Genomic DNA, 21,835 nt, shown 5'->3' on the forward strand with positions numbered 1-21,835 from the left:
CTGTTTTGCCCAGGGCCCATGTGCAGGGAGGTTAGTGTGCTAGGTTCTAGGCACAAGTGAGGTCTTGAGAGCGAAGAGAGGAAGGTCTTCTGGTAGCTGCTCTGTGAAGGAGGGTAGGTCCTGTTCCTCCACATTCCTGGGGTCTCGGCACTATGGGGCTGAAGCTTTGTCTGTGCTGAAGGCTTCCTGGTCCTCACATTTAGAGGGGTGACAAAATCCAGATCATTCTGAAGTCTTCAGCACTGCTAGTCTGCAGGGTGAGTTGGGTTTGATTCCTGCTTCTCAGTGCCAGCTTGCTCTGTTATTATTAGCCATATTATAAATAGATTAAAGAAATGCTGAAAATGATTATTTCACATCTATACAGCGGCCAGAGCACATGCGCTGTGCGCCAAGCACTCAAGGCAGACTGTCCTGCTAATTCTGGTAGTCTTTCAGATCTTAACAATATTTAAATTGTAGCAAGGACAAATTTCACTTTCATAATCACATTTTGTCTTAATTTAGATATGCTTAATTTAATTAACAGGACTAAGAAATAGTAGCATGTTTTACATTTTCATTAATGAATATAATTTTACATTCTTTGTCTTCTTTTTTCTCCTTTAGAGATATTTTTAAACTGATGATAAGCTTGAAATTAAAAAAAAATTCAAGTAGCTTTAAATATCTGACCCTGTGTTTTCTTTTTCCCCTCTTTATGTGGACCAGATCACCCTTTCCCAAACTCAGTTGGTCATTAAAGTTTATTTTCATTTCCAGTGTTAACAAATGGAAAAGAGTTAACCACACAGACATCTCTAGTAAGTCAGCCACCCTTCCCTGCAGCCACTCTGGGTCGCTAGCGGCCCGGAAGGTTGCTGCAGCTCAGGGCTCTGCTCTCCTGTCCTTTGACTGTTGGCGCCACTTAACATGCTCATAGGTGAGCTGAGTTTGGACCTTGGTGTTCCTTCCCTGCCGTATGATAAAGCTGTGCACTTGAGTTTATCTCAAAGGCAGACCAACAGACAGCTCTTGACATATCTTCTCTAACGTAATTTGTGTAGCTGTGATCTACCATGGTTCTCTGGGCCTCTCAGGAGGTTTGTTAAGCCAATATGTTTTCCTTGCCCCACACCCCTAACTCCACACCTTTGTTGATATGTTTCCCTTGTCATAAGGTTTCATGGAACATGGAGTGTGGCAAGGTTTAAGGAATGGAGTTTTCAAATGTAAAGCTGTGTATCACATGTGTGACTAGTTAACTTCTTTTACAATGAAGTGCTTGAACTCAAGGCTTGTCTTTCCAAGCAGAGACTTTTATTCCCTCTTTGTCTGTGCTGACTCTCCCTGTATTGTTAGGATGTTGGGCTCTCACAGGGAGCTCAGGAGGAAGGTACGCCCACATGTGCTGTCTGCTTTTAACAGAGGTCCTGAACCCTAGGGACACTCTGCGGCAGCACGGTGGAAGGCAGGAGCAGTGCTACCTAGGATTTTGGAGAATGAGAGTGAAGTCCTTTGCCACCTGGAGAAGCAGATTTTAAGAGGTCACAAGGCCCAGCCCTAAGCTGTAGAAAGTATGTCCTGTGTGTCTGTGCTCTCCCAAAGGCACATGGTACACAGGTTTGTCAGTGTGTGTGCATGGAGGCTTCCTCTAGAGTTCTTTACCTTGTGTTTTTGAGACAGGTCTCCCCCATTAAGCCTGAAGCTCACTGCTTTCACTAGATTGTCTATGGGGTTTGCCTGGCACCCCCCCCCCTACACACACACATGATGTTAAAGATACATACCACTATGCTTGGGTTTGTCTGTTTATTTAGTGTGGATGCTGTTTATTTAGTGTAGATTCTTACCCTTATACAGCAGGCTTTTCTCACTGAGCCATTTCCCTCTTGGAAATGTCTATCTTTAAATCTTGCTTCTCTGCCTAAAATTAGCAGAATTGTCTGAATGCCTCTCTTGAAATCATTCAGTTACCCGAGTGGGATTCTCTCAGTGGTTTACAGGACATGCTATGTGCTGTGGTGAGTGTATACATAGGACTGTCAGTCATTGTGGGGAAGTCTTTGAGGGCACTCCTGGTTAGCTCTTGAAGATGTTTAGACGGCAAGCTTAGAGCAGAAGCCCAGCTTCCATAAACACGTACAGGCCTCTCCTGCCTCTGGCTTCTTGCTGTCCCTAACCCACTACAACCCACCTCAGGGACTATGTGCTTGCTGCTGCTCCTGCCCAGAACACTTGTTCCTCAGATGCCAATGAGACTCAAAGTTATTGTCAAGTGAGGCCACCCTGAGTATCACTTCTGTCACATAGGTCTCTCTCTTGTCCTCTTTGTATTTCCTGCATTGCCTGTACATTATAGCCATCCCCCTTTTTAATGAAGTCTTTTGTAGCCTGAACTAGTCTTGGACTTGCTCTGTAGCCATGACCTTGAGCTCCGTTGTCTCTGAGTGCTGGGATTACAGGTGGTACTTCTCCACAGCTGGCTTCCACATGTTATTTTGGGAGGTCCATTAAGGCAGGTGATTCTTTCCCTTTCTTTCTTTCTTTCTTTCTTTCTTTCTTTCTTTCTTTCTTTCTTTCTTTCTTTCTTTCTTTCTCTCTCTCTCTCTTTCCTTTTCTGTCTTTCTTTTTCCCATTTCGTCGTCATCGTCTTCTTCTTCTTCTTCTTCTTCTTCTTCTTCTTCTTCTTCTTCTTCTTCTTCCTCCTCCTCCTCTTCCTCCTCTTCCTCCTCTTCCTCCTCTCCTTATCCACTGCTGCATGCTGCGGTGGTGGTGTGTGTGTGTGTGTGTTTCTGTCAAATCCTAGTGTTCTGTGCTTTGAATTCACCAGCATACATGCTCTGGCCTAGGAAAAAACAGCAGGACACACAGACACAACTGTGATCTGTTTCTTCAGTTTTTCTACTGTCTTTTCCAAGTTGAATCAACAAGTATGCCTTACTTCTTTCCTTTTTCATACACAGTGCAGTAATAGATGCGTACTAGGAGGAAACTGAAAAAAACACTGAAATGATCACGTCCTCCGTATGTTTGAGCGAGTGATTGTGTCATACTCTTCCTCCTATCGTGCTACTTAAGTCTACTTGAATCTCCAGAATGGAGTGAGTGTGACCAAAAGGAGCCCATCAAGTTTACAGTCTAGAAGGCTGGAAGTGTTCAGGAATGGGTGGGCCATCAGTCTGGGCCCTTGTCCCTCTTCTGGGAGTTTGTGCCTCAAGACAGTCCTTTCAAAGTCACTGTCAGGTGTTAGGGACTGTCCATCAAGCACTGGGGACTCTGATTTAAAGGACACTCCTGGTCTGGAGGGTGGGGGAGGCAAGTGTGCAGATATATGTGGTGACAGCTAGAGAGGGAGATGAGAGGAGGGGAAGTGGGGAAGACACTCCAAAAAGAAGACTGGTTTCTCAGTCTCAGAACAGAGCAGGACTTACAGGTAGCTCCATTCAAGAGGGATCAGGACAGGGGCCTGTATGACAGAGAACACCATGTTCTGAGGCCTCCTGGAACTTGGTGGTCAGCAGAAGAACCGTAGTAGGCTTTGCAGATGCTGGTAAAGCAAGGGTGAGGAGCTGTAGTCACCAGGGAAACTGAATAAAAAAGATTCAGAGGGTATCTAAGAGTTCCTGGGTTGTTAAGAGTGGTCACCTCTGTGTATAGCATGCAGAGGCCCTTGCCAAGAAAGGTATGCCTGGAGAAGATGTGGGCTGGCGTCAGGACAGGAGACTTTTCTGTACTGTGTGTACCATATGGGCTTAGAAACACTCGTTTATATATCTCTTAGCAGAAAGAGGAAATAATGACTGTTTGCTTTTGCTTAGCTGAAAGTTTTAGGTGACTTTGTCATTATAGAACAAAATGAGTCTGTAATGTAGGAGCAGCTCCTTTTCTTGTCCTCCTGACTCCTGTGCAGGGAAACCCCAGGCCTTGTGTGGTGCTCTACCACTGGACTAGACCCTGCCCCACCTTGATTTCTCACTACAAAAGTTACGTAAAAGTTACACGTCTAAGTAAATACAGGCATCCCAGGTTGGGTGGAGACCTAGACGTGATGCACCATGTCTGTTCCCAAGAGAGATTTACTTCAGATCTGCAGTTTCCTGTACAGTCTTTGTTGTTCATGGCAGTGACTGACATCCTCACCAGCTTTTGGCTGGAGCCCTGAAAGTCTCTGTTGCCCCTGTCAGCACTCTAGACACCTTTGTCCTGAAGGGTGCTTGCTTCATCACCCTGTCTTTCTCTCCGGCCTAGATCACCACTGGTTATAACCTGGAAGATGACCGCTGTGAGTGTGTAGCCCTACAGGACTTTCAGGCTGGAGATCAGGTAGGTTTCAGCGCTATGTCACTAACTGTGAGCCGACCTGTGGGCTTTGGTCATCCTAAGAGGGACGAGGCATAGGGAGGAGCTGGGACATTGATCTTCAGCAGTGTTTTCTGACCAAACCTGAGACAAAAAGATGCTTTGAATTATACTTCTGTCCAAAGGAAAACAGTGTAGCTCTTTGTACAGTTGTGACGCTGTTAGCCCAAATAGATCTTGTCTTACAATACTGAAACAAATGTTTTGTTTCAGAAGCTGCATTTAAGTAATTAAGACCTAGGGGAATTAGAACAGCCATCCCTGTCCTCTTGTACTTCCACTGTGATATGTACATTTTTATCTAATAATTTGGATGGAGGCACAGGTAAGTTTCCCAATAATTTTGAAATATACATCTATATAAATCTCTATTTATCAGTTTCACAACCCAGCACTCAATAGAAAACCAATATAGGGACAGACACTGCCTCCCATTTGATCTGCTCTTCAGAAAAGTCCACAAACCTCTGCTAGTCTGAAAGTGCACAGGCTGTGGATGTGGATTTCTGACAGGAGTTAATTTAAATGCCTCTTCTAGAATGTTCCCCTGTTTCAGAAGGAAAGGAAGACATGTCACATTCTAAAGAGCAATGTAAGAGGTGGCTGACTGGCTGGGGTTGGATGAGAGACTTAGCAGTCCTGGGTCAGTATCTTCATATGCTCCCCTCTCCCACTGCCTAGTAGCAGTAGTAGACATACGTGCTTGGCTTCACTCTCCTTCGATAGTTTGGGAAGTTAGGAGGATTACACACCTTACCTTCCACGCATCATGCTATACCAAGTGGATATGTGGTTAGCAATCTGTCTCCTGATGTAAGCATTAGCATATGAGGACTAAGCCTTTGCTTTGCTCTGTTTTAAGAAGACATACTAAGTTTGTTTTATGTCCTCCTATTTTTTTTCTTTTCAGATTTACATTTTTTATGGCACTCGGTCAAATGCAGAATTTGTGATCCACAGTGGGTTTTTCTTTGACAATAATTCACACGACAGAGTGAAAATAAAGCTTGGAGTAAGTAAAAGTGACAGGCTCTACGCCATGAAGGCTGAGGTCTTGGCTCGTGCCGGCATCCCAACGTAAGTAGATAAAGACATGGGTTGGCTCTTTCCTGTGGTACATGCAGTATTTCCATTGCATAGTGTTTAATTGGTGTGTTAATAAAACTTCTCCACAGTACTGTGCCTTAATCCCTTTATCCCTGTTACACAGCAAATTTAGACCTTGGAGATGTGTGGTGATTTACCAGCGCTTCCAGATAGAAATAATTGTGTCGCTAGCAGCGTTCACAGCCAGTTCCGGGGGCTACGGCCTGCAGTCCTCGTTAAGTTAAATAAGTGCTCTAGTATCATTAATGTCTTTCACCTTGAAAAGGCTAATGACCTGGATCAATTTGTTTTATTTAATTCTTTGCCACCATTAGTTTCTGTAATGAAGCCATGATCCTCAGTGATTCCATGAATTTCTGGTTAGATTCTTTAAATTTTTCCTGCATTTGTGGTGTGAAATGGTAAAGGAGGTGAGAATTATGATTTATTAGTCCTCCAGGGAATAGAGGAACCAATCTTAATGAAAATGGATTATCTGAACTTATTTTATTGAACTTGTCAATATTTGATTAATGATAAAGTGTGAGCTCAACATGAATTATTGTTAATGTGTCTTAAGGACTGTGGGTGTGTTCAATTCTCTCACCATGAGCATGTGGCTTGAGAGTAAGGCCATTAGGCATCAGGGATGCTGGAAGGGACCGCCAGTGCCTAGCAGGGCCTCTCCACCCACCTGCTTCACACTTTTCAAGTGTCTGTCTTCATGTAGTGAGGACCACCGCTTGTTTGTGGATCGGGCACCTTCCTCTGAAGGAGCTGTGGGGCTGACCTCAGATTTTGCTTTTTTCAGATCCAGTGTTTTTGCATTGCATTTTACTGAGCCGCCCATCTCTGCCCAGCTTCTGGCTTTTCTCCGAGTATTCTGCATGACTGAAGGTAAAAGTTATTTCAGATGAAAAAAATTCTTTAATTGTGAAAATGTAAAGCACGAGGGATCAGATTAGAGATAAATTCTTGAAATGGGAAGGACTTTTTGGTAGAGGGAAGCTGGCAATATTGCAGAAAGAACTAATCTGTTGTACACTGGGATGGTGGAGTCCAGATATCTGGAGAGGGTAAATAAAACTGCAGACAGCCGCTGTGTTAGACAGAATGTTCCTAGCCACAGCCAGGAAGGATGAAGTCCATGCATTGCTCACCCGTTTTTATATTAGCTCAGAACAAATCATCAGAGCTTGCTGTGCTTCTGTTCTCCATCCTACACTGTGCTCCAGCACTGGTCCTGAGGTTTCATTTGTAAGGGATGGGACTGATGTATTAAACTACCTTCAATCCTGTGCAGCATGGCCTGGCTGGAGAATAAGTGACTGACTGACTGAACAGACAAGTGTTTTCCTAGAACAATAGTGCCTGAGCATTAGGGAAAGTGCAGCTGGCTAGAGCAGTCCATCTTGGCCACAGAGAAGTGGCTGTTCCTTACTGTCTCATCCCCCCTCTCTTGTGGTTCAGGGCTTGACAGGGAGCTGAATGTACAGGAACTTAGTCCTAGAATGCAGGTAGGCAATATAGACCCTTTGCAGAACCAGAGTGAGACAGGGTAGCTGTCTCTACAGAGCAGGCACCTTCCACAGCTTCCCTGCCACTCATGCAGGAGCTTCTGTGAACACAAGCCAGGGTGTGTGTGTGTGTGTGTGTGTGTGTGTGTGTGTGTGTGTGTGTGTGTGTGTGTGTGTGTGAGAGAGTCTGTGTGTGTCTGTGTGTGTGAGTGTGTGTTGGGGTGTGTGTGTCTGTGTGTGTCTGTGTGTGTGAGTGTGTGTTGGGGTGTGTGTGTTGGGGTGTGTGTGAGTGTGTGTTGGGGTGAGTGAGTGTGTGTGTGTGTGTGTGTGTGTGTGTGTGTGTGTGTGTAGTCCTGCAGCTTATGCAGTGCAGAATGCCCAACAGTGCTGTTGCATGGATGCAGCCTCCAGTTCAAAGAGGATGGGATCTTAAGCTAGTAAAGAACAGCCATGGCTTACTTCCAGAGTCCATGCCCCAGACACCTCCATGCCCCTGCTGATGTGCAGGTCATAGAATCCATATGGGGAAGGAAGGGAGAAAGAAAGGTGTGAATGTCCTCAGGAAGGCCAGACTCAGGCTGCCTTGGGAAGAGGAGTGGCCTGGGAGCCTCTGAGGAAGGAGGGATGCCTGGTTTGTTGTCTAGGGTCAGGTCAGCGGCTGCTTTGCATGTTTTTCTGCAGTCATGTGAGCTGTGTCTGGCCAGCTTCTATGACATGTGCTGGAGAGAAGAGCACAGTCTCTCCCTCCTGCACTACAATGTGAGCTAGGGGCTGGGAGGGGTCACAGCAGTGACTTAGCCTTGGAAATTGCTGAAAGAATTTTCTATTTCTAAGGAAGTGGTTTTTTTAAAAGATCTTTATCTCTAAACAAAGGTTATAAACTGACGAGTGAAGTATTTAAAACCCTGAATTTTACCATAGAACTGGATAGTCTTTTTTTTTTAACATCAGATAATGTGCATTTTAAAAAATCATTTTATGTCTCTTGCTGTTCTTTAGCTTCTCTTCAGTCATCAGAAGACAATTTGTCATGTCAAGACAATTGACGTATTCTTTGAATTACTCCAATAATACTAATAAAAGTTTGGTTTGCTGGCAGCACAGCTCCTCAATTTGAATTGTAAATAGTGACAGCTGTAGGGCATTTTGCTCTGAAAGAGATCCTGTCTCACAGTTACATAAGAAGCATGGGTGTGTTTGTTGAACTGAATAGGATGGGCAGGAGATAAACTGCTCAGAGCCATTGCTGAATTCTTCCTTCCTACATATAGTTTTGAAGGTGATTGAGAGGTTGTGTTTATGTGTAATTTAAATTCCTTGAGTGAGAGAGAGGCTCATCTTTCCTTGACTAAGATTTCTATAGTCCATGTACTTGTTCCCTCCCATCTTTGGCTTCCTTGTTATAAGATGGGGTACATAATTACCACTTGGAGGGTCCCAGGAGGATATAGTGACTGTCCTCAGTATCTTTAAGACATTTTCTTTTCATCTTAATCTGACTGTGTACCTGTGGGTGCAGTTCCCACAAAGGGAGGATAGTGACTGTCCTCAGTGTCTTTAAGACATTTTCTTTTCATCTCAATCTGACTGTGTACCATGTGGGTGCAGCTCCCACAAAGGGAGAAGAGATCAGTGTATATCCTGGGACTGTTGGTATAGACGCTTATGGGCTGCCATGTGGGTACTGGGAATTGAGCCTGGGACCACTGAAAGGATAGCCAGTGCTCTTAACCCCGAACCATTCCTTCAGCTCCACCTCCGTGTCTTTTTGATCCAGTTGGCAGGACTGAGGTCATCGCTTGGGGTCTAGGAAGTGTTCTGTGTGTGAGGGATGTGGCATGGAATGTCGGTAGAAGGAGTGAACCTGTCTGAAGACTCCCTCTCAGTGTCCCTCTGGAGAGTGATGGTGGGGTGCATCTTTCGTACTGAGTCTATACACTGCCTTTCAGGGAGGCCTCACTCGTCCTCCTGGCCTGGAGCTCACTTCTGCCTCTGCTTGGAGAGCCTGCAAGAGGCTGGATTCTGCTGGTGATGTGGAGAGCTAGAGGGGCTGTTTAAGTGAGGGCTGTACTGCTCCTTCCTGACTGACTGCCGTGTCTTCTTCCTTGTAGAGGAATTGAAGGAGCATTTGCTAGGGGACAGCGCCATTGACAGGATCTTCACTCTGGGGAACTCTGAGTTTCCTGTCAGCTGGGATAATGAGGTCAAACTGTGGACATTTCTGGAAGATAGAGCCTCACTTCTTTTAAAAACGTATAAAACGACAATTGAGGTAATTAGATCAATGAATGAATATCAAGCTTTGTTCTGATTCTTAGCAAAATGTGTGTTTGATATTCTTTATTTGGTATCAGTGTCAATGTTTACCATGTGTATACTAAATAACGTTGCTGATTTGTTGATACATTTTCCAAATTTAGTCAGTTTTTTGTTTTGTTTTGTTTTTCCAGATAGGGTTTCTCTGTGTAGCCCTAGCTGTCCTGGAACTCACTCTGTCCGTCAGGCTGGCTTAGAACTCAGAGATATACTTGTCTCTGTCTCCTGAGTGCTGGGATTAAAGGCATGTGCCACCACCATCTGATTCAAACTTAGTACTTTTAAAAACTGTTTTTAATTCATATGATATCACAAACATGAATTTGTATTTCATTTCAAAATTTTTATCACCCCCTACCCTGTTCCCCTCTCACCTTCTTTTTTTTCTCTTTTGCACCAACATATGGTGCATTACTGGGGATTAAACCCAGAAAGCCCCAGACCTCTGTACTTTCAGGACAGCCTGAGACTGCCCTGAACTCTGTAGCCCATCCCAGCCTCAAACTTCTAACCATCCAGTCTCAGCCTCCTGACTAATTAGGATCACAGGCTATGCACCAGGCCTGGCTGGAAGACTTCTTTTGTCTCTTACTCTTTTAAGTATGTCCTGCACCCTGGGCCCAGCATGAGGGCCCCAGTCAACATTATTAAAGTGAGCAACACCCTCCATTTTGTATTGGAACCATTTGACTTGGCCTTTGTTTTGAGAGATACAACTTAGTATACCAGATTCATAAGTCAAACTAGTTTTGATGGACATCTTCAAGTTACCAGGTGATCTGAATAGCTTCTAGCACCACTTAACCCCCTCAGACTGGCCTACTGCCCTCTGCTGCTTTGCTGATCTAGACTTCTTGTCATTAATTTGGTGTCTCCTGCCCCCAGGAAGATAAGATTGTCTTGAAAAACCCTGACCTGTCTATCCGTGCCACAATGGCCATCAAATTGCGCTTGGGTGAAAAGGAAATTTTGGAAAAAGCAGTAAAGAGTGCAGCCATGAACCGGGAGTACTACCGCAAACACATGGAGGAGAGGGCTCCGCTGCCCAGATACGAGGAGAGTGACCTGGGACTCTTGGAGGGCAGTGTGGGTGACTCTAGGCTCCCTCTGGTCCTGAGGAAGCTGGAGGAGGAGGCAGGTATGCAGGAGTCTCTGAGCCTCACAGAGACTGTCAGCAAAGCCAAGGCTGCCGAGAACGGGCTCGTCAATGGGGAAAACGTGATCCCTAATGGGACCAAAGAGTCTTCAGACAGCGTGGGCGAAGCCAAGGAGCAGCTCTGAGATGCACTCATTGGGAATCCACTTTTGCAGAAGTTGTGGACAGCCCACTATTGCCGTGTTCCTTGTTCACATTTTTCTTTTCGCAGAGAGGAGAATATGTTTTTGCTGCTTTATATAAAAGTGATTTTTAAGTTATTTTAAAGATCTAGCTTCCCTTTTTGATTAAGATTGCCATCTTGCTTCTGGGCTGAACAAACTAGTCAGCAGCGACAGAGGGAGGAGGTGCTTTGGGAGACTATGCAGAGCAGTCATAGGCTCTTGGGGCTCTTCCGGGAAGAGCTGAGGCCTGCGATCAGCTGTGCTCTGCAGGCCTACCATCCTTGCTTCAGAGTGAAAGCTGGCTCTGCCTCCTGCTGAGGAGCCAGGCTTGGACTCTAGGTATCCAGTGGATAGTGGGAAGAAAGCCAAGTGAGGGCTGGGCAGATCTTTTTTTCTCTCCTTAAAAATAATATCCCCAGTACCAAAAGAAAAGGTAAGGTGGCAACCTGATTTTCCATGGCTTAAAATGTTGATGATGATCTTAATTATATAAATACACACATATATCTAGTGATTTCTAAGGATTTGTTCTCTTTTTTGTGTTCTGTTTTGCTGTATTAAAAACTTGTCCTTTTCCTTAAATTAAAGTAGGACTCGTGTCCTCTTCCTTAATTTTAAATGCTCACTCTGATTTCAGAGAGGTGCACGACTTCCAGTGCTGGCAGTGGACTGTCGCAGACACAGTGCTGGCAGTGGACTGTCGCAGACACAGTGCTGGCAGTGGACTGTCGCAGACACAGCCTCCACAGCTTCATGCAGTGGGTTCAGGTTGAGGTGGCTCCCTAGCTTTTCCAGTTTTCACAAACTAGAGATTTTCAAAGCTACCTTTTGAGTAAAACTCCTTATTAAAAGAAACACATGGCTGATGTTTTGTTTGTTTGTTCCCTTTCTGTGGAAGTAGGGCAGGCCTTTGAGTCAAGCTTTTATGCAGACTACTCCACACATTCCCTGACCATTTGGGACTGTTGCCGTGCTGCAGGTTCATCACAGACACAGAGACTTGATGGGAGCGTGCCTGGGTGCCCAGAGGCCTGCAGCAGCCCCATCCCTGATTAAGCTGCCAGCAGTGCTCCAGTGGGATCCTAGGCTGCAAGGGATCACAGGCCACAGGATGGAAAGAGAAGGAAGGTTAGCATTCAGGGGATGTAGAGGTTGGAGCAGTGTCCCTCTGGAGGAATGGATGGGATCTGTCACCAAAAAGCATCTAGTTTTCAGGCTACTGATTGCTGTCCAGTTTTCCTTGACCACACATTTTTATGTCATCACTGACGTCTGAACTGTCAAAGACAGGGCTCATTTTGAAAACTGCTGTGTAAATGATTCGCTGTAGAGGTACAGGTAGTTGTATAGCATGCATGTTCCTGCTCAGAGAAGACATGGCTCCAGTGATGATTTGATTGGTTCTGTGCTCTGGGTTCAGATGGGCAGTATCCCAGCTGGACAAGCTCGTCTGTTGCACTGGATGCTAGTATGGCTGTGTGAGGCAGGGGCCATCTGTAAATACCTGCTCCTGTTGTGAGAAGGCAAGATACTTTACTGTCCACGTTGAGCTTGCAACTCATCTCTATGTCTTGAATTTTCTAATTATGCTGCTGAAACAGTAAGTTTTGCATTAATTTGCACAGATACAGTTTTTTACTATACTAAAAGTTTTCAAGCCTAATGCTAAAAATGCCTTGTGCATACCACATGAGGTAAAAGAGCATTGTAGCATGGGGTAGATTGTAAACTATTTGCTGGGGCAATTAGAGTTAGGTAGAGCTGAGAGAGCCAAGATTCCAGCCCCAGTCTCCAGAACACCTTTGACAGACATAGTGGCACCCATTCCTGGGGCCCCACAGTCTGTTCAGTCAGTTACTCTCCATCACAAACTCTGTGAGCCCTTGGACCACCATGTGACTGCAAGTGTGACGTCAGAAGGCAGGATGCCTACTGAGCAGTGCTGCTTTCCTGAGGCAGAGGCTTCCCCACAGGGACTGTTAAGGAGGAGAACCACAGCTAGTCTCCTACCTATGCACAGGCGGAGTGCTACTCTCATGGCTCCTCCTTCAGAAATGGAGGGCAAGGGATTCAGCGGTGTTGCAGAGCCCTCGTTGCTACACATCATGAGAGTGGGTCCTCCTCTCACATCTTGTTGAAGTTTTCTTTCTTCCTGGAGCTGTTGTACAAGAGGCTGTCGAGGCCAGTCTTGGAAGTGCTACTACCTCCTGGCCTGCAAACAGCATGAAATTCACTGGCCTAAAAAAACACCTAGTTTTTCCTACAGACTGGCAATTGGTTGTTTTCTCCCAGTAGTTTCTAAAACAGGACCACTAAGGTGCACTGATGTTTTAAAGAGAGATGGGGCAATATGTTAATACCTCCAGGCTCCCATTGTATACAGTGCTGCTGAATTACATACTCACTTAAAATGAGAAAATTGGGCTGGGGATGTAGCTCAGTAGGCAGAGTGCTTTGCATTGCATAACAGGGTGTGGTAGCACACATCTGTAATCCAACCCACAGGGGATGGAGAAAGGAAGATCTCTGGGCTGCATAAGACTCTGTCTCCAGTTAAAAATAAATAAAACAGCCGGGCGTTGGTGGTGCACGCCTTTAATCCCAGCACTCGGAGGCAGAGGCAGGCGGATCTCTGAGTTCAAGGCCAGCCTGGTCTACCGAGAGAGTTCCAGGACAGCCTCCAAAACAATACAGAGAAACCCTGTCTCGAAAAAAAACCATAAATAAATAAATAAACAAACAAACAAACAAACACCAGGGGGACTGGACAGATAGCTGGGTGGATACTATTTGTTGCAAAGGCATGTGGACCTGAATTTGGATCCCCAGAGCCAATGTAAAAAGGTGGAAATAGATAGGTGGGTCTTGAGATCTGCTTAAAGTCTCCACAAAGCACCCGGAGGACACCCCAGAGTGGCTGCCTCTCTGATGACCCTACCCTTGAACCCTCTCCACCTGTCACTCATGCAAAGTCCCTTTTCTAGGGTGCTATTAAACACACTTGTACTACAGAGTCAGTGACTGCTGAGATTCTAGCCTTTCTAGACTGTATGCATTTGAGTTTGTAGCAGGACCATAGTCTAGGAAGTCAGGTAGACCTGAAGTAAAATCCCTGACCCACCACCTTCACCACTGCCTGTGACCCAGAACAAGTATTGATGTCCAGGGTGGCATTTATAGTCATTCTCTCTCCATGCCTCCCTCTCTCCTCTCTCTCCTTTCCTCTCTCCTCTCCTGTATGCCCCCCTTTGCCAAAAAAGGTTTTCTTCATGCCAGCCTGAAACTCCTGATTTTCCTGCCTTAGCCTCCTTACTGCTAAAATTACAGACATGCACCTACTCCTTGGTAAGAGGCTTGGATTTCTTGACTACAAAGTAGACTAGACATAGGAGGTTGTTGGGAGAATGCCAGGGATATAGTAAGATTCAGCAGACATCTCCCTGGACTGTTGAAGAGATCATGGCATAAGCTGAAGACACTGGTCACATCCTGGGATAGGGCAGGTCTCTGTGGTGGCGGGGGAGAATTCCCATCAGCCCTGGGATTCTAATACATGACCTTGGCTCAGGAGGCTGCTGTCATCTCCCCCATGTACATTGAAAACATTATTTTATACATATTAATGTCACCGTGAACTCAGCTTGCACATCTTAAATGTTGATGGGAGTTACAAGGACTCAAGTCACAGCAAGAGATAGCAGTTAGAGCCTCATGCACCTCAGTTGGACAGTTCTGGAAATAATACCACAGCTGGTGCCAGAGCATCCTATCAAGCAAGTCCTGAAAGGTAAATGATGGGAACTTCCTCTTCTCCCCCCCCAACCCCAAAAAAACCAAGTTTGTTTCTTTCTGGTCACTGGTATTTGTTGAAATAACCAGTGTTATATTATCCAGTGATTTCAATGCTGATACCAGAAAGACTTGGGTGGTTACAGCCAGGGATTTGGTCCTAACTTTTCTTGGACTTTAAAGGGACCAGAACTGGTGTCTTAAAAAGGTTACCTTTTTTCAGGACAAAAGGGAAATGGAACTTTATTTCTCGATCTGCTCTTAGATCCAATCTTCCTCCCTCCCTTCCCCCTTCCTCCCTCTCTGCCTCCTTCCCTCCTCTCTCTCCCCTGCCCCACCCCATTTAAACCAGATGCTTTGCAGCTGCCAGCCCTGCTAGCAAAGGTGATGGAGCTTTATCTAAAAGCCATTGTATCGTTTGTGCAAGGCTGGGCTCCAAGGGGAAGGAGCCTAGAGCACAGCCTGGGCCCATGAGTCCCCACACGTGTTGGGTGCATGGGAGCCGGTGACTGAAATACTAACAGCATTAGCAACTTGGAACAGCATGCTACCTAAATCAGGTTCTCAATTTTCCCAAAGCTGGGAAACTGAGCTCTCCACTTTCACTTTGTGGCAGACAACAGGATGTCCCCTTGGGGACTCCATGCCTTGAACATGAAGTTGGCGAGGATGGAGGCTTTCAGATTCCTGGGGCCAAGGAGTAACAAGGGGCCTCCAAAGAAAACATTCTCCATGCTACAGGTTAGACATTGGAGGACATGACCTCCAGGGGTTTCTCCCTCAGGATCCCAGTGGGCATCTGGTGGCTATAGCACCTGCCACTCACAGGTGTTAGAGCAGGTGGTCAAGGCATTGCCGCACAGGTGGCAAACGTAGGCCCTGCCACTGCTGGCCAGTGGGAAGATGACTAGCTATGCATTTGGTCTCATTCCAAGTTCTTCATACACTGTAGTCAGTGACACTGGCATCACCCTGCAGTCACTGGGGTGTCTGATAAGTGCTGAGCCAACCAGGGAGTGACAAGACCTTCATGTAGCCAGGGAAGATGATAGAGATGAATGCCACCTTACCCACCCCTCAGTCTAGAGAGAGTTCCATGGGGAACATCCCATCTGCACTAGGTTTTAAGGACTACTCCAGTCTACAGTCAGTAATGGGAAGCTTGCCAGACCATACTCATGAGTCTGTATTCTTTCTCAACTTAACTTTACCCTCATCTATACAAATAATGTGTCTACATCTCTTAAAGTATGCTTGGGGGGAGGAAGGTTTTACTATTCAGTCCTGCCTAGCCTGTAACTCTGTAGACAAGAGTTTGCCTCCCAGCTACTGGGATTAAAGGTATGCATCACTACACCAGCAATTTTTATGTGGCTAAATGTATGCCTGAGTGAGTTTATGTGTGCCACGCATGTGCAGATGCTCTCAAAGGCCAGGCCAGGGTGTCCATCCAGCGTCCCTGGAGGTAGAGTTACAGACAAGTGGGAACTGGCCAACGTGGACGTTGTTCAGACTGAAGCCACCCACGCCACCCACCTGTGGGACCCAGCTGGCTCCCTAGCACCAGCTCACAGATGTCCATCCCCAGATGGTGACATGTGGGAACCACCTCTCGGTTCCACTCAGGGGCCCAGCACATGGTCAAACCACGGCCCACACCAGCACACCTTCCACAGGCAATTCAGGAAATGGAAAGTTCCATGTGAGTGACTGACCCTCTATCTATGGTCTTGACTTCCTTCCTGGTTTCAGTGACCAGTTTTATTTATTGCCCAAGCTGCCTGTGTCAATTGCAGCTTGAATCTGTTGGTGACAGTTTCCCAGTCTAGAAATGCAACTGGACAAGGAAGTATATTTCCCTCCAACAAACATAAAAAGCAATTCCCACAAGCATCCAGTGGCTCTGCAGGCTGTCTTAGAAGAAGCTGGGGTTCCTGCAGCAATTAAATGGCCCAATTGGATACAGGGGGAGCTTCATAATTGCTCACAGGTAGCAATTTATTAGGATGGCTGTTGCTCGTGACATGTGTCAAAAAGGTCAAAGTTTATACTTCCTTGGACATTAACCTAATCTTTGAAACTCTAAAAGTTACACTTTTTGGTCATTAATTTTTTTTTACAAGCAGAGATTTTGACAATTAACCCAGTTAATAAAGGTCAAATTTCAATTTTTTCCAATTTCTGGAGCATTTAACTTATTCCCTTTTGAAAGTGGGAAGATAGCAGATGATAAATAGTTATTAAGTGAACAAGGATGTAGTCCTGCTGTCAGGGAGATGATTATGAAGCAGCTGACCCTGGAAGAATAGAATTGCTGTGTATCTGATGGGAGGGAAAGTAGATTACAAGCCTGGGAAATAGAAAAATTAAGCCCAAATAGTGTGTGCGGTGACTAGGAGAATGTATGTGCACTTGTTAACTCATCTTGGTTCTCGCCATTCAGTTACGCAGCCTTCAGCCTTCAGCTATCGAATCTGCACATTTTAAAAGAAGTCATTTCTGCAAACCAGCAATGAAGTACAAGTTGGGTTAAGAATGAAAATGTCACAGTCAGGCTGCAGCCCTTACACAGTACCACCGGTGGGCCAGTAGCAATGCAGCCACATTGTGTGTACTTTTCCTGGGGAGATGAGCCAGTGTTCATCCACCCCCAGATGGGGCACCAGCTAGAAACCAAAGAAACTGTTCAATCCAGGTCCAACCTGGTTATCCAACAAGTTTAGTTGGAATTAGAGGCACAGGGCATGAGAGTCGTCTGTCATCCCGTCCGTCCCCCCCCAACCATTAATTGCTGCTAAATCCTGAGGAGGGGTGGGAGGGCTGGAACCTCTGCTGACTCTCCAGTCCATGGCAGGAAGTTAACTAGCCCAATCTTATGCAGGTCCCCTTTGGTAATCACAGCTGCTAACAGTTCAAGAGGGCAGCAGTCATGTCGTTCCTGGAGGGTAGTGGCCTACAACACCAAACCACAGTGACCCAAAGGCTAAGGACAAAGGCTGAACAGTAAGCATCCCACAGTTCTGGCCAGCTATCCTGTCATATGCCCAATATGAACAACCCAAGAAGGACTTCAGAAGGGATAAGGAAGATCCACGGCAGGAGAAAGGATGGTTCACGGAGTCCTCTCCTGCCACCTGAGCATTATCAAACCTCCCTGATCCGGCCTGCAGACACCTTCCCTTTGGACCTGTGGGAGGTCTTGGACAGTGTTTCCCTTCTCCGTTGGTGTCCCCCGGGTGGGAGAAGAGGACAGCTGCCATATTGCCCTGTGAGAACCCGGGAGAAACCTTGCCTTCTACCTCCTGAGGCCAGGCACCTTCCTCACCCATCCAGACCCCGAGGAGAGGACTTCTGGCTCCTCCTGGGAGATTTGATGCCATAGTTGCTGCTGCTTTGGGAAAACAATCAGTGTTGTGTTCTGTGCTGAGCAGACAATAGTTTGTACCCCAACTGTCACCCACACAGAACCAAAGATAAAGCCAGACGCCCGCATGTGTGCCCACTGGCCCTCTCTGCCCTCCCACCCAGCTTTTCAAGGTCTCTGCTTGCTGTGGTGCAAGCATCCATTTCATTTTGCAGTTGACATCCTAGGTCTGCGTCTCTCCTAGGCTGTGGCTAGCCCAGCCCAGTGCCCACCATTCTGTCTACACAATACATGACCAGAAAACGCTGAACAAGACATCCAACTCATTTAACTCAGCCAAAAGAGCTTGAGTGTACTGAATTAAAAAGAAATAGCCTTTAAAAATGTGCAATTGGGGAAATTGTTAGAATAGGGACTTTGACTATAATGCTTAATTTCTAACAATTCTGCCAGGGATTGAGTGTGGATGCCATGGTAGATGGAAACAGAATGACTACATACTTCTTAAGAAGTGTAAATTAGGGAGCTGGGAAGATGGCTTAGTGGATAAAATGCTTGCTTTGCAAGCATGAGGACCTGAGTTTGAGCCCCAGAACCTAAAGGCTCTGGCTGCCGAGCCTGACGGTCTGAGTTCAGTCCTCTGCCCTGAAAGTTGTCCTCTGACCTCCACACGTGAGCCTCGGCATACACATCCTAACTCCATATAAGCAAAGGACTTTCTTAAAGGTGGGATACCAGGCATGGCGGTGGATCTTGCTACCCCAGCACGGATGGGTGCCTGGAGCTCACTGGCCACCCAGCCTAGCCCAACTGGTGAACTCAGCCCACTGAGAGATTCTGTCTCAAAACAGGGGACATGGCTCCCGAGGAACAACACTCAGGGTTGTCTTCTGGTCTCCACATGTACGCACATAAATTTGTACGTATGTGCCTGCACACATATGCATGTGTATACATACACAAAATGAAGGATAAACTATCAAAGATATAAAGCCAGGTAACTCTGACATGATTCAGTTCACAGAAGTCCTGTTAGAAAATCCCCGGAACCTATGCCGCATGCTGCGAAAACCACCTCACAGGACTGTTAGGAGAGCAAGAGCTAGAGGTTGCAAGCAGCATCCGCTGGGCTGGAAATAGCCCCACAGGTTGTGGACACCCCACATAGGTTGCAGACACCCCACAGGTTGCAGACACCCCCACAGGTTGCACTCAGTCCCCGCAGGCTGCAGACCGTTAAATCTGAGCCCACCTGATGCTTAGAACCTACTGTGGGGCACACTGCTGTTAAAACAGGCTGTCTGGCCGGGCAGTGGTGGTGCACGCCTTTAATCCCAGCACTTGGGAAGCAGAGACAGGCTGATCTCTGTGAGTTTGAGACCAGCCTGGTCTACAAGAGCTAGTTCGGGACAGGCTCAAAAACCACACAGGGAAACCCTGTCTTGAAACCCCCTTCCAAGACAAAAAACAAAAACAAAAAAAACAAAAAAACAAAACAAAACAAAAAACAGGCCGTCTGGCCAGGGAACAGTGGGAGAAGTGACTTTGACCTTGTGTTTCCCTTTACCAGCAGCCCGGGATCTGACCTATAGTATGCAAGTATGCCTCCCTGCTTCCCCCTAGTCCCTACACTCTCCCCAGTCCCAGCCACCCTCCTCGCCTCGTCTCCACCAGTGCTCCCTTGTCCTCAATAGATGCAGCTTCCATGTTTGTCCAGAACCCATCTGGAGCCCAACCTCCCTGTAGTTAATAGGATTAGGGCTAGCCTGGGCACCCAGGAAGGAACCACCAGAGCCAGAGGCAGGGGAGCTGATCTAGCTGACTGTGGTTTTCCAAGCAGGCCAGGTGACACTTGGATACTCTGGAGTTGAGCTGTGGATGGATCTGGAGTTGAGCTGTGGATGGAATGCCAGTCATCCGTGCTTCTGTGTTTATCATAGAGGTAAAAACTGTCTGCGGAGACAACACAGCTGTGTGCAGGCTTGTCTACAAAAGCAAGTGAGACAGCACTTACGTGCTAAGGTACAATGGGACCTTCAAGGTGTCTCTACAGCCACACTGGGAGGGTCCATGATTTCCCATTGCTAGATAAGGGACAAGCTTGTGGCCAGCCAAAAACGTTCAGCCACAGAGGCCACATTCCTTGCTCTAGGCAGCCTGGTTTCCACCTTGGATGGCTCTAAGCAATGTTTATTCCTTCAACTGAAAGTCAAAAACAGCAGCTTTCAGAAAGTGGGGATCCTCTTCTCCATCCACCGTGTGACTTAACGGCACCTCCTTTTGTCTCTCCTTCTGTCTCTTCCGGTGGCCTTTCCAGCGACTCTTAAATGGTTTTGTCTTCTGTTTGCTTCCATCTCAAAACTGCCTCAAGGGCAGACAGTGATGTGGGATGACCTTTTGTAGGCTGAGAATATTTGTTGCTTTTATTGGTTGATATTAAAGCTGATTTGACTAATAGCTAGGCAGGATAGAGCCAGGTGGGAAATCCAAGCAGAGATACAGAGAGAAAGAACTCAGAGTCAGGGAGACACCATGTAGCCTCCAAAGAGAGTTTAGATGTCAGAAAATTACTGGTAAGCCACAGCCATGTGGTGACACACAGATTAGTAAAAATAGGCTAATTTAAGTGTGAGAGCTAGTTAGTAATATGCCTGAGCCACTGGCCAAACAATTATAATTAATATTAAGCTTCAGAGGGATTATTTTATAAGCAGCATCGGGAACTGGTATGTGGGAGAGAAACAGGACCAGCGGGACAGGACAAGACAGAGAAATGTATCCAGCAAGAAGACACATTTGCATTCATGCCCCTGCCCAGGGAGACAGAGACACAGTGTGTATCCAGCACACACCGGACGCCGTGGCAAGCAGGATCCTACCCATCGGCTCACATTTCTTATTTCCCCATCAGATTGCAATGCTCCCTTCACAGGCAATGCTACACCCCACTTCCTGGAGGAGGAGGAGACCAGCAGCCCATAGAAGCCACATTTGTTCCTTCCATGTGTGTCACGTTTGTTAGGTTCAAAGACCAAACTTGCCCATTGTTGATGCCAGTGCCCCCTATAAAGGTCAGGGGTGTGGTCCACAGGAGTGCTGCCCCACCTCTGGCTTGAGTAAATGAGGCACAGCAGTGGCTGGCTCACTCTTCAGGTCTACGTCTCCCCACATCCTCCCCTTGACACTCAGCAGCTGGGAGAACCCTACACCTCTGAAACAACCCCATCAAATCCAGTCTCCCTCCCTCTCTTCCTGCTGCCTGTGGAGATGCAGGACTCTCGGCTACCTCTCCAGCACCGTGTCTGCCTGCGTGCTGTTATGCTTCCTGCTATGACAATGATGGACGAAACCTCTGAACCTGTAAGCCAGGCCCAATTAAATGTTTCTCTTTATAAGAGTTGCCGTGGCAATGGTGTCTCTTCACAGCAATAGACCCCTAACTAAGACACCACCCGGCATCTGGCTATCAAAACGCTCTCCCTTCCCCTCACTGGTGTGTGTGAGCTTCTTCTTCTACTAGCAGCTTATCCTGCGAAAGGGAGGGGTAACCCTGAAAAGGCTCCCTCCCGGGACAGAAAGGATGCCCAGCCTATTGCATGGACTGCATTTGAGGTGTGCCCAGAAAGCCCAGGCTTAGGGAAGAAGCCTCAGACAGTGGGAGGAAGGAACTTGGTCAGAGAAGAAAGAGACCCCAGGGAGGGGCATTGGGTGCTCTAGTGACTCGCTGAGGTAGGTGCCAGGTCGAGAAGCCACCTTCTCAGACCCCCAAGCTCTTCAGCCTGGCCCCAAGACTGCAGAAGTGTGGCTCCACCCTCATGTGGGTGTGGAAGCCAACACCAAGAGACCATGCAAGACCCTGCTTCTTCTGGCCAGGGTCGTCTGGCCCTTGCTCCCACAAAGGACTTGCATCCGTGGGTGGAGCATTGACACAGCAAGACCTCTCAGGTGTTCTAAGCATGGAGAAAGAAAGACCGGGAGCAAAGGAATCAGGGTGACGGGGAGCCACACACATTCCCGCTTGCCTACAGAGAGAAGACCCCTGTGGTAGGTAGTGTGGGTGGCCTGAAGAGGTGACATGGGGCTGAGCTATGAGCTCTAGAAG

The 21,835-nt window shown here is 46.8% G+C and overlaps 1 protein-coding gene across 2 annotated transcripts in view; it reads left to right on the top strand.

The window, feature by feature from the left end:
- Positions 1-11,435, top strand: part of Setd3 (SET domain containing 3, actin histidine methyltransferase) — a 64,759-nt gene extending 53,324 nt beyond the window's left edge. For both annotated transcript variants that reach the window (XM_040742523.1, XM_040742524.1), the window contains 5 exons: positions 4,231-4,305; positions 5,252-5,418; positions 6,239-6,324; positions 9,056-9,216; positions 10,146-11,435. In XM_040742523.1, coding sequence (XP_040598457.1) covers positions 4,231-4,305; positions 5,252-5,418; positions 6,239-6,324; positions 9,056-9,216; positions 10,146-10,541 — 885 coding nt within the window. In that variant the 3' untranslated portion in view covers positions 10,542-11,435. The remainder of the gene's footprint in view (positions 1-4,230; positions 4,306-5,251; positions 5,419-6,238; positions 6,325-9,055; positions 9,217-10,145) is intronic.
- The last annotated feature ends 10,400 nt before the right edge of the window (positions 11,436-21,835 follow it).

This window comes from Mesocricetus auratus, unplaced genomic scaffold (assembly GCF_017639785.1).
Source record: "Mesocricetus auratus isolate SY011 unplaced genomic scaffold, BCM_Maur_2.0 Super-Scaffold_15014, whole genome shotgun sequence".
Lineage (NCBI taxonomy): Eukaryota > Metazoa > Chordata > Mammalia > Rodentia > Cricetidae > Mesocricetus > Mesocricetus auratus.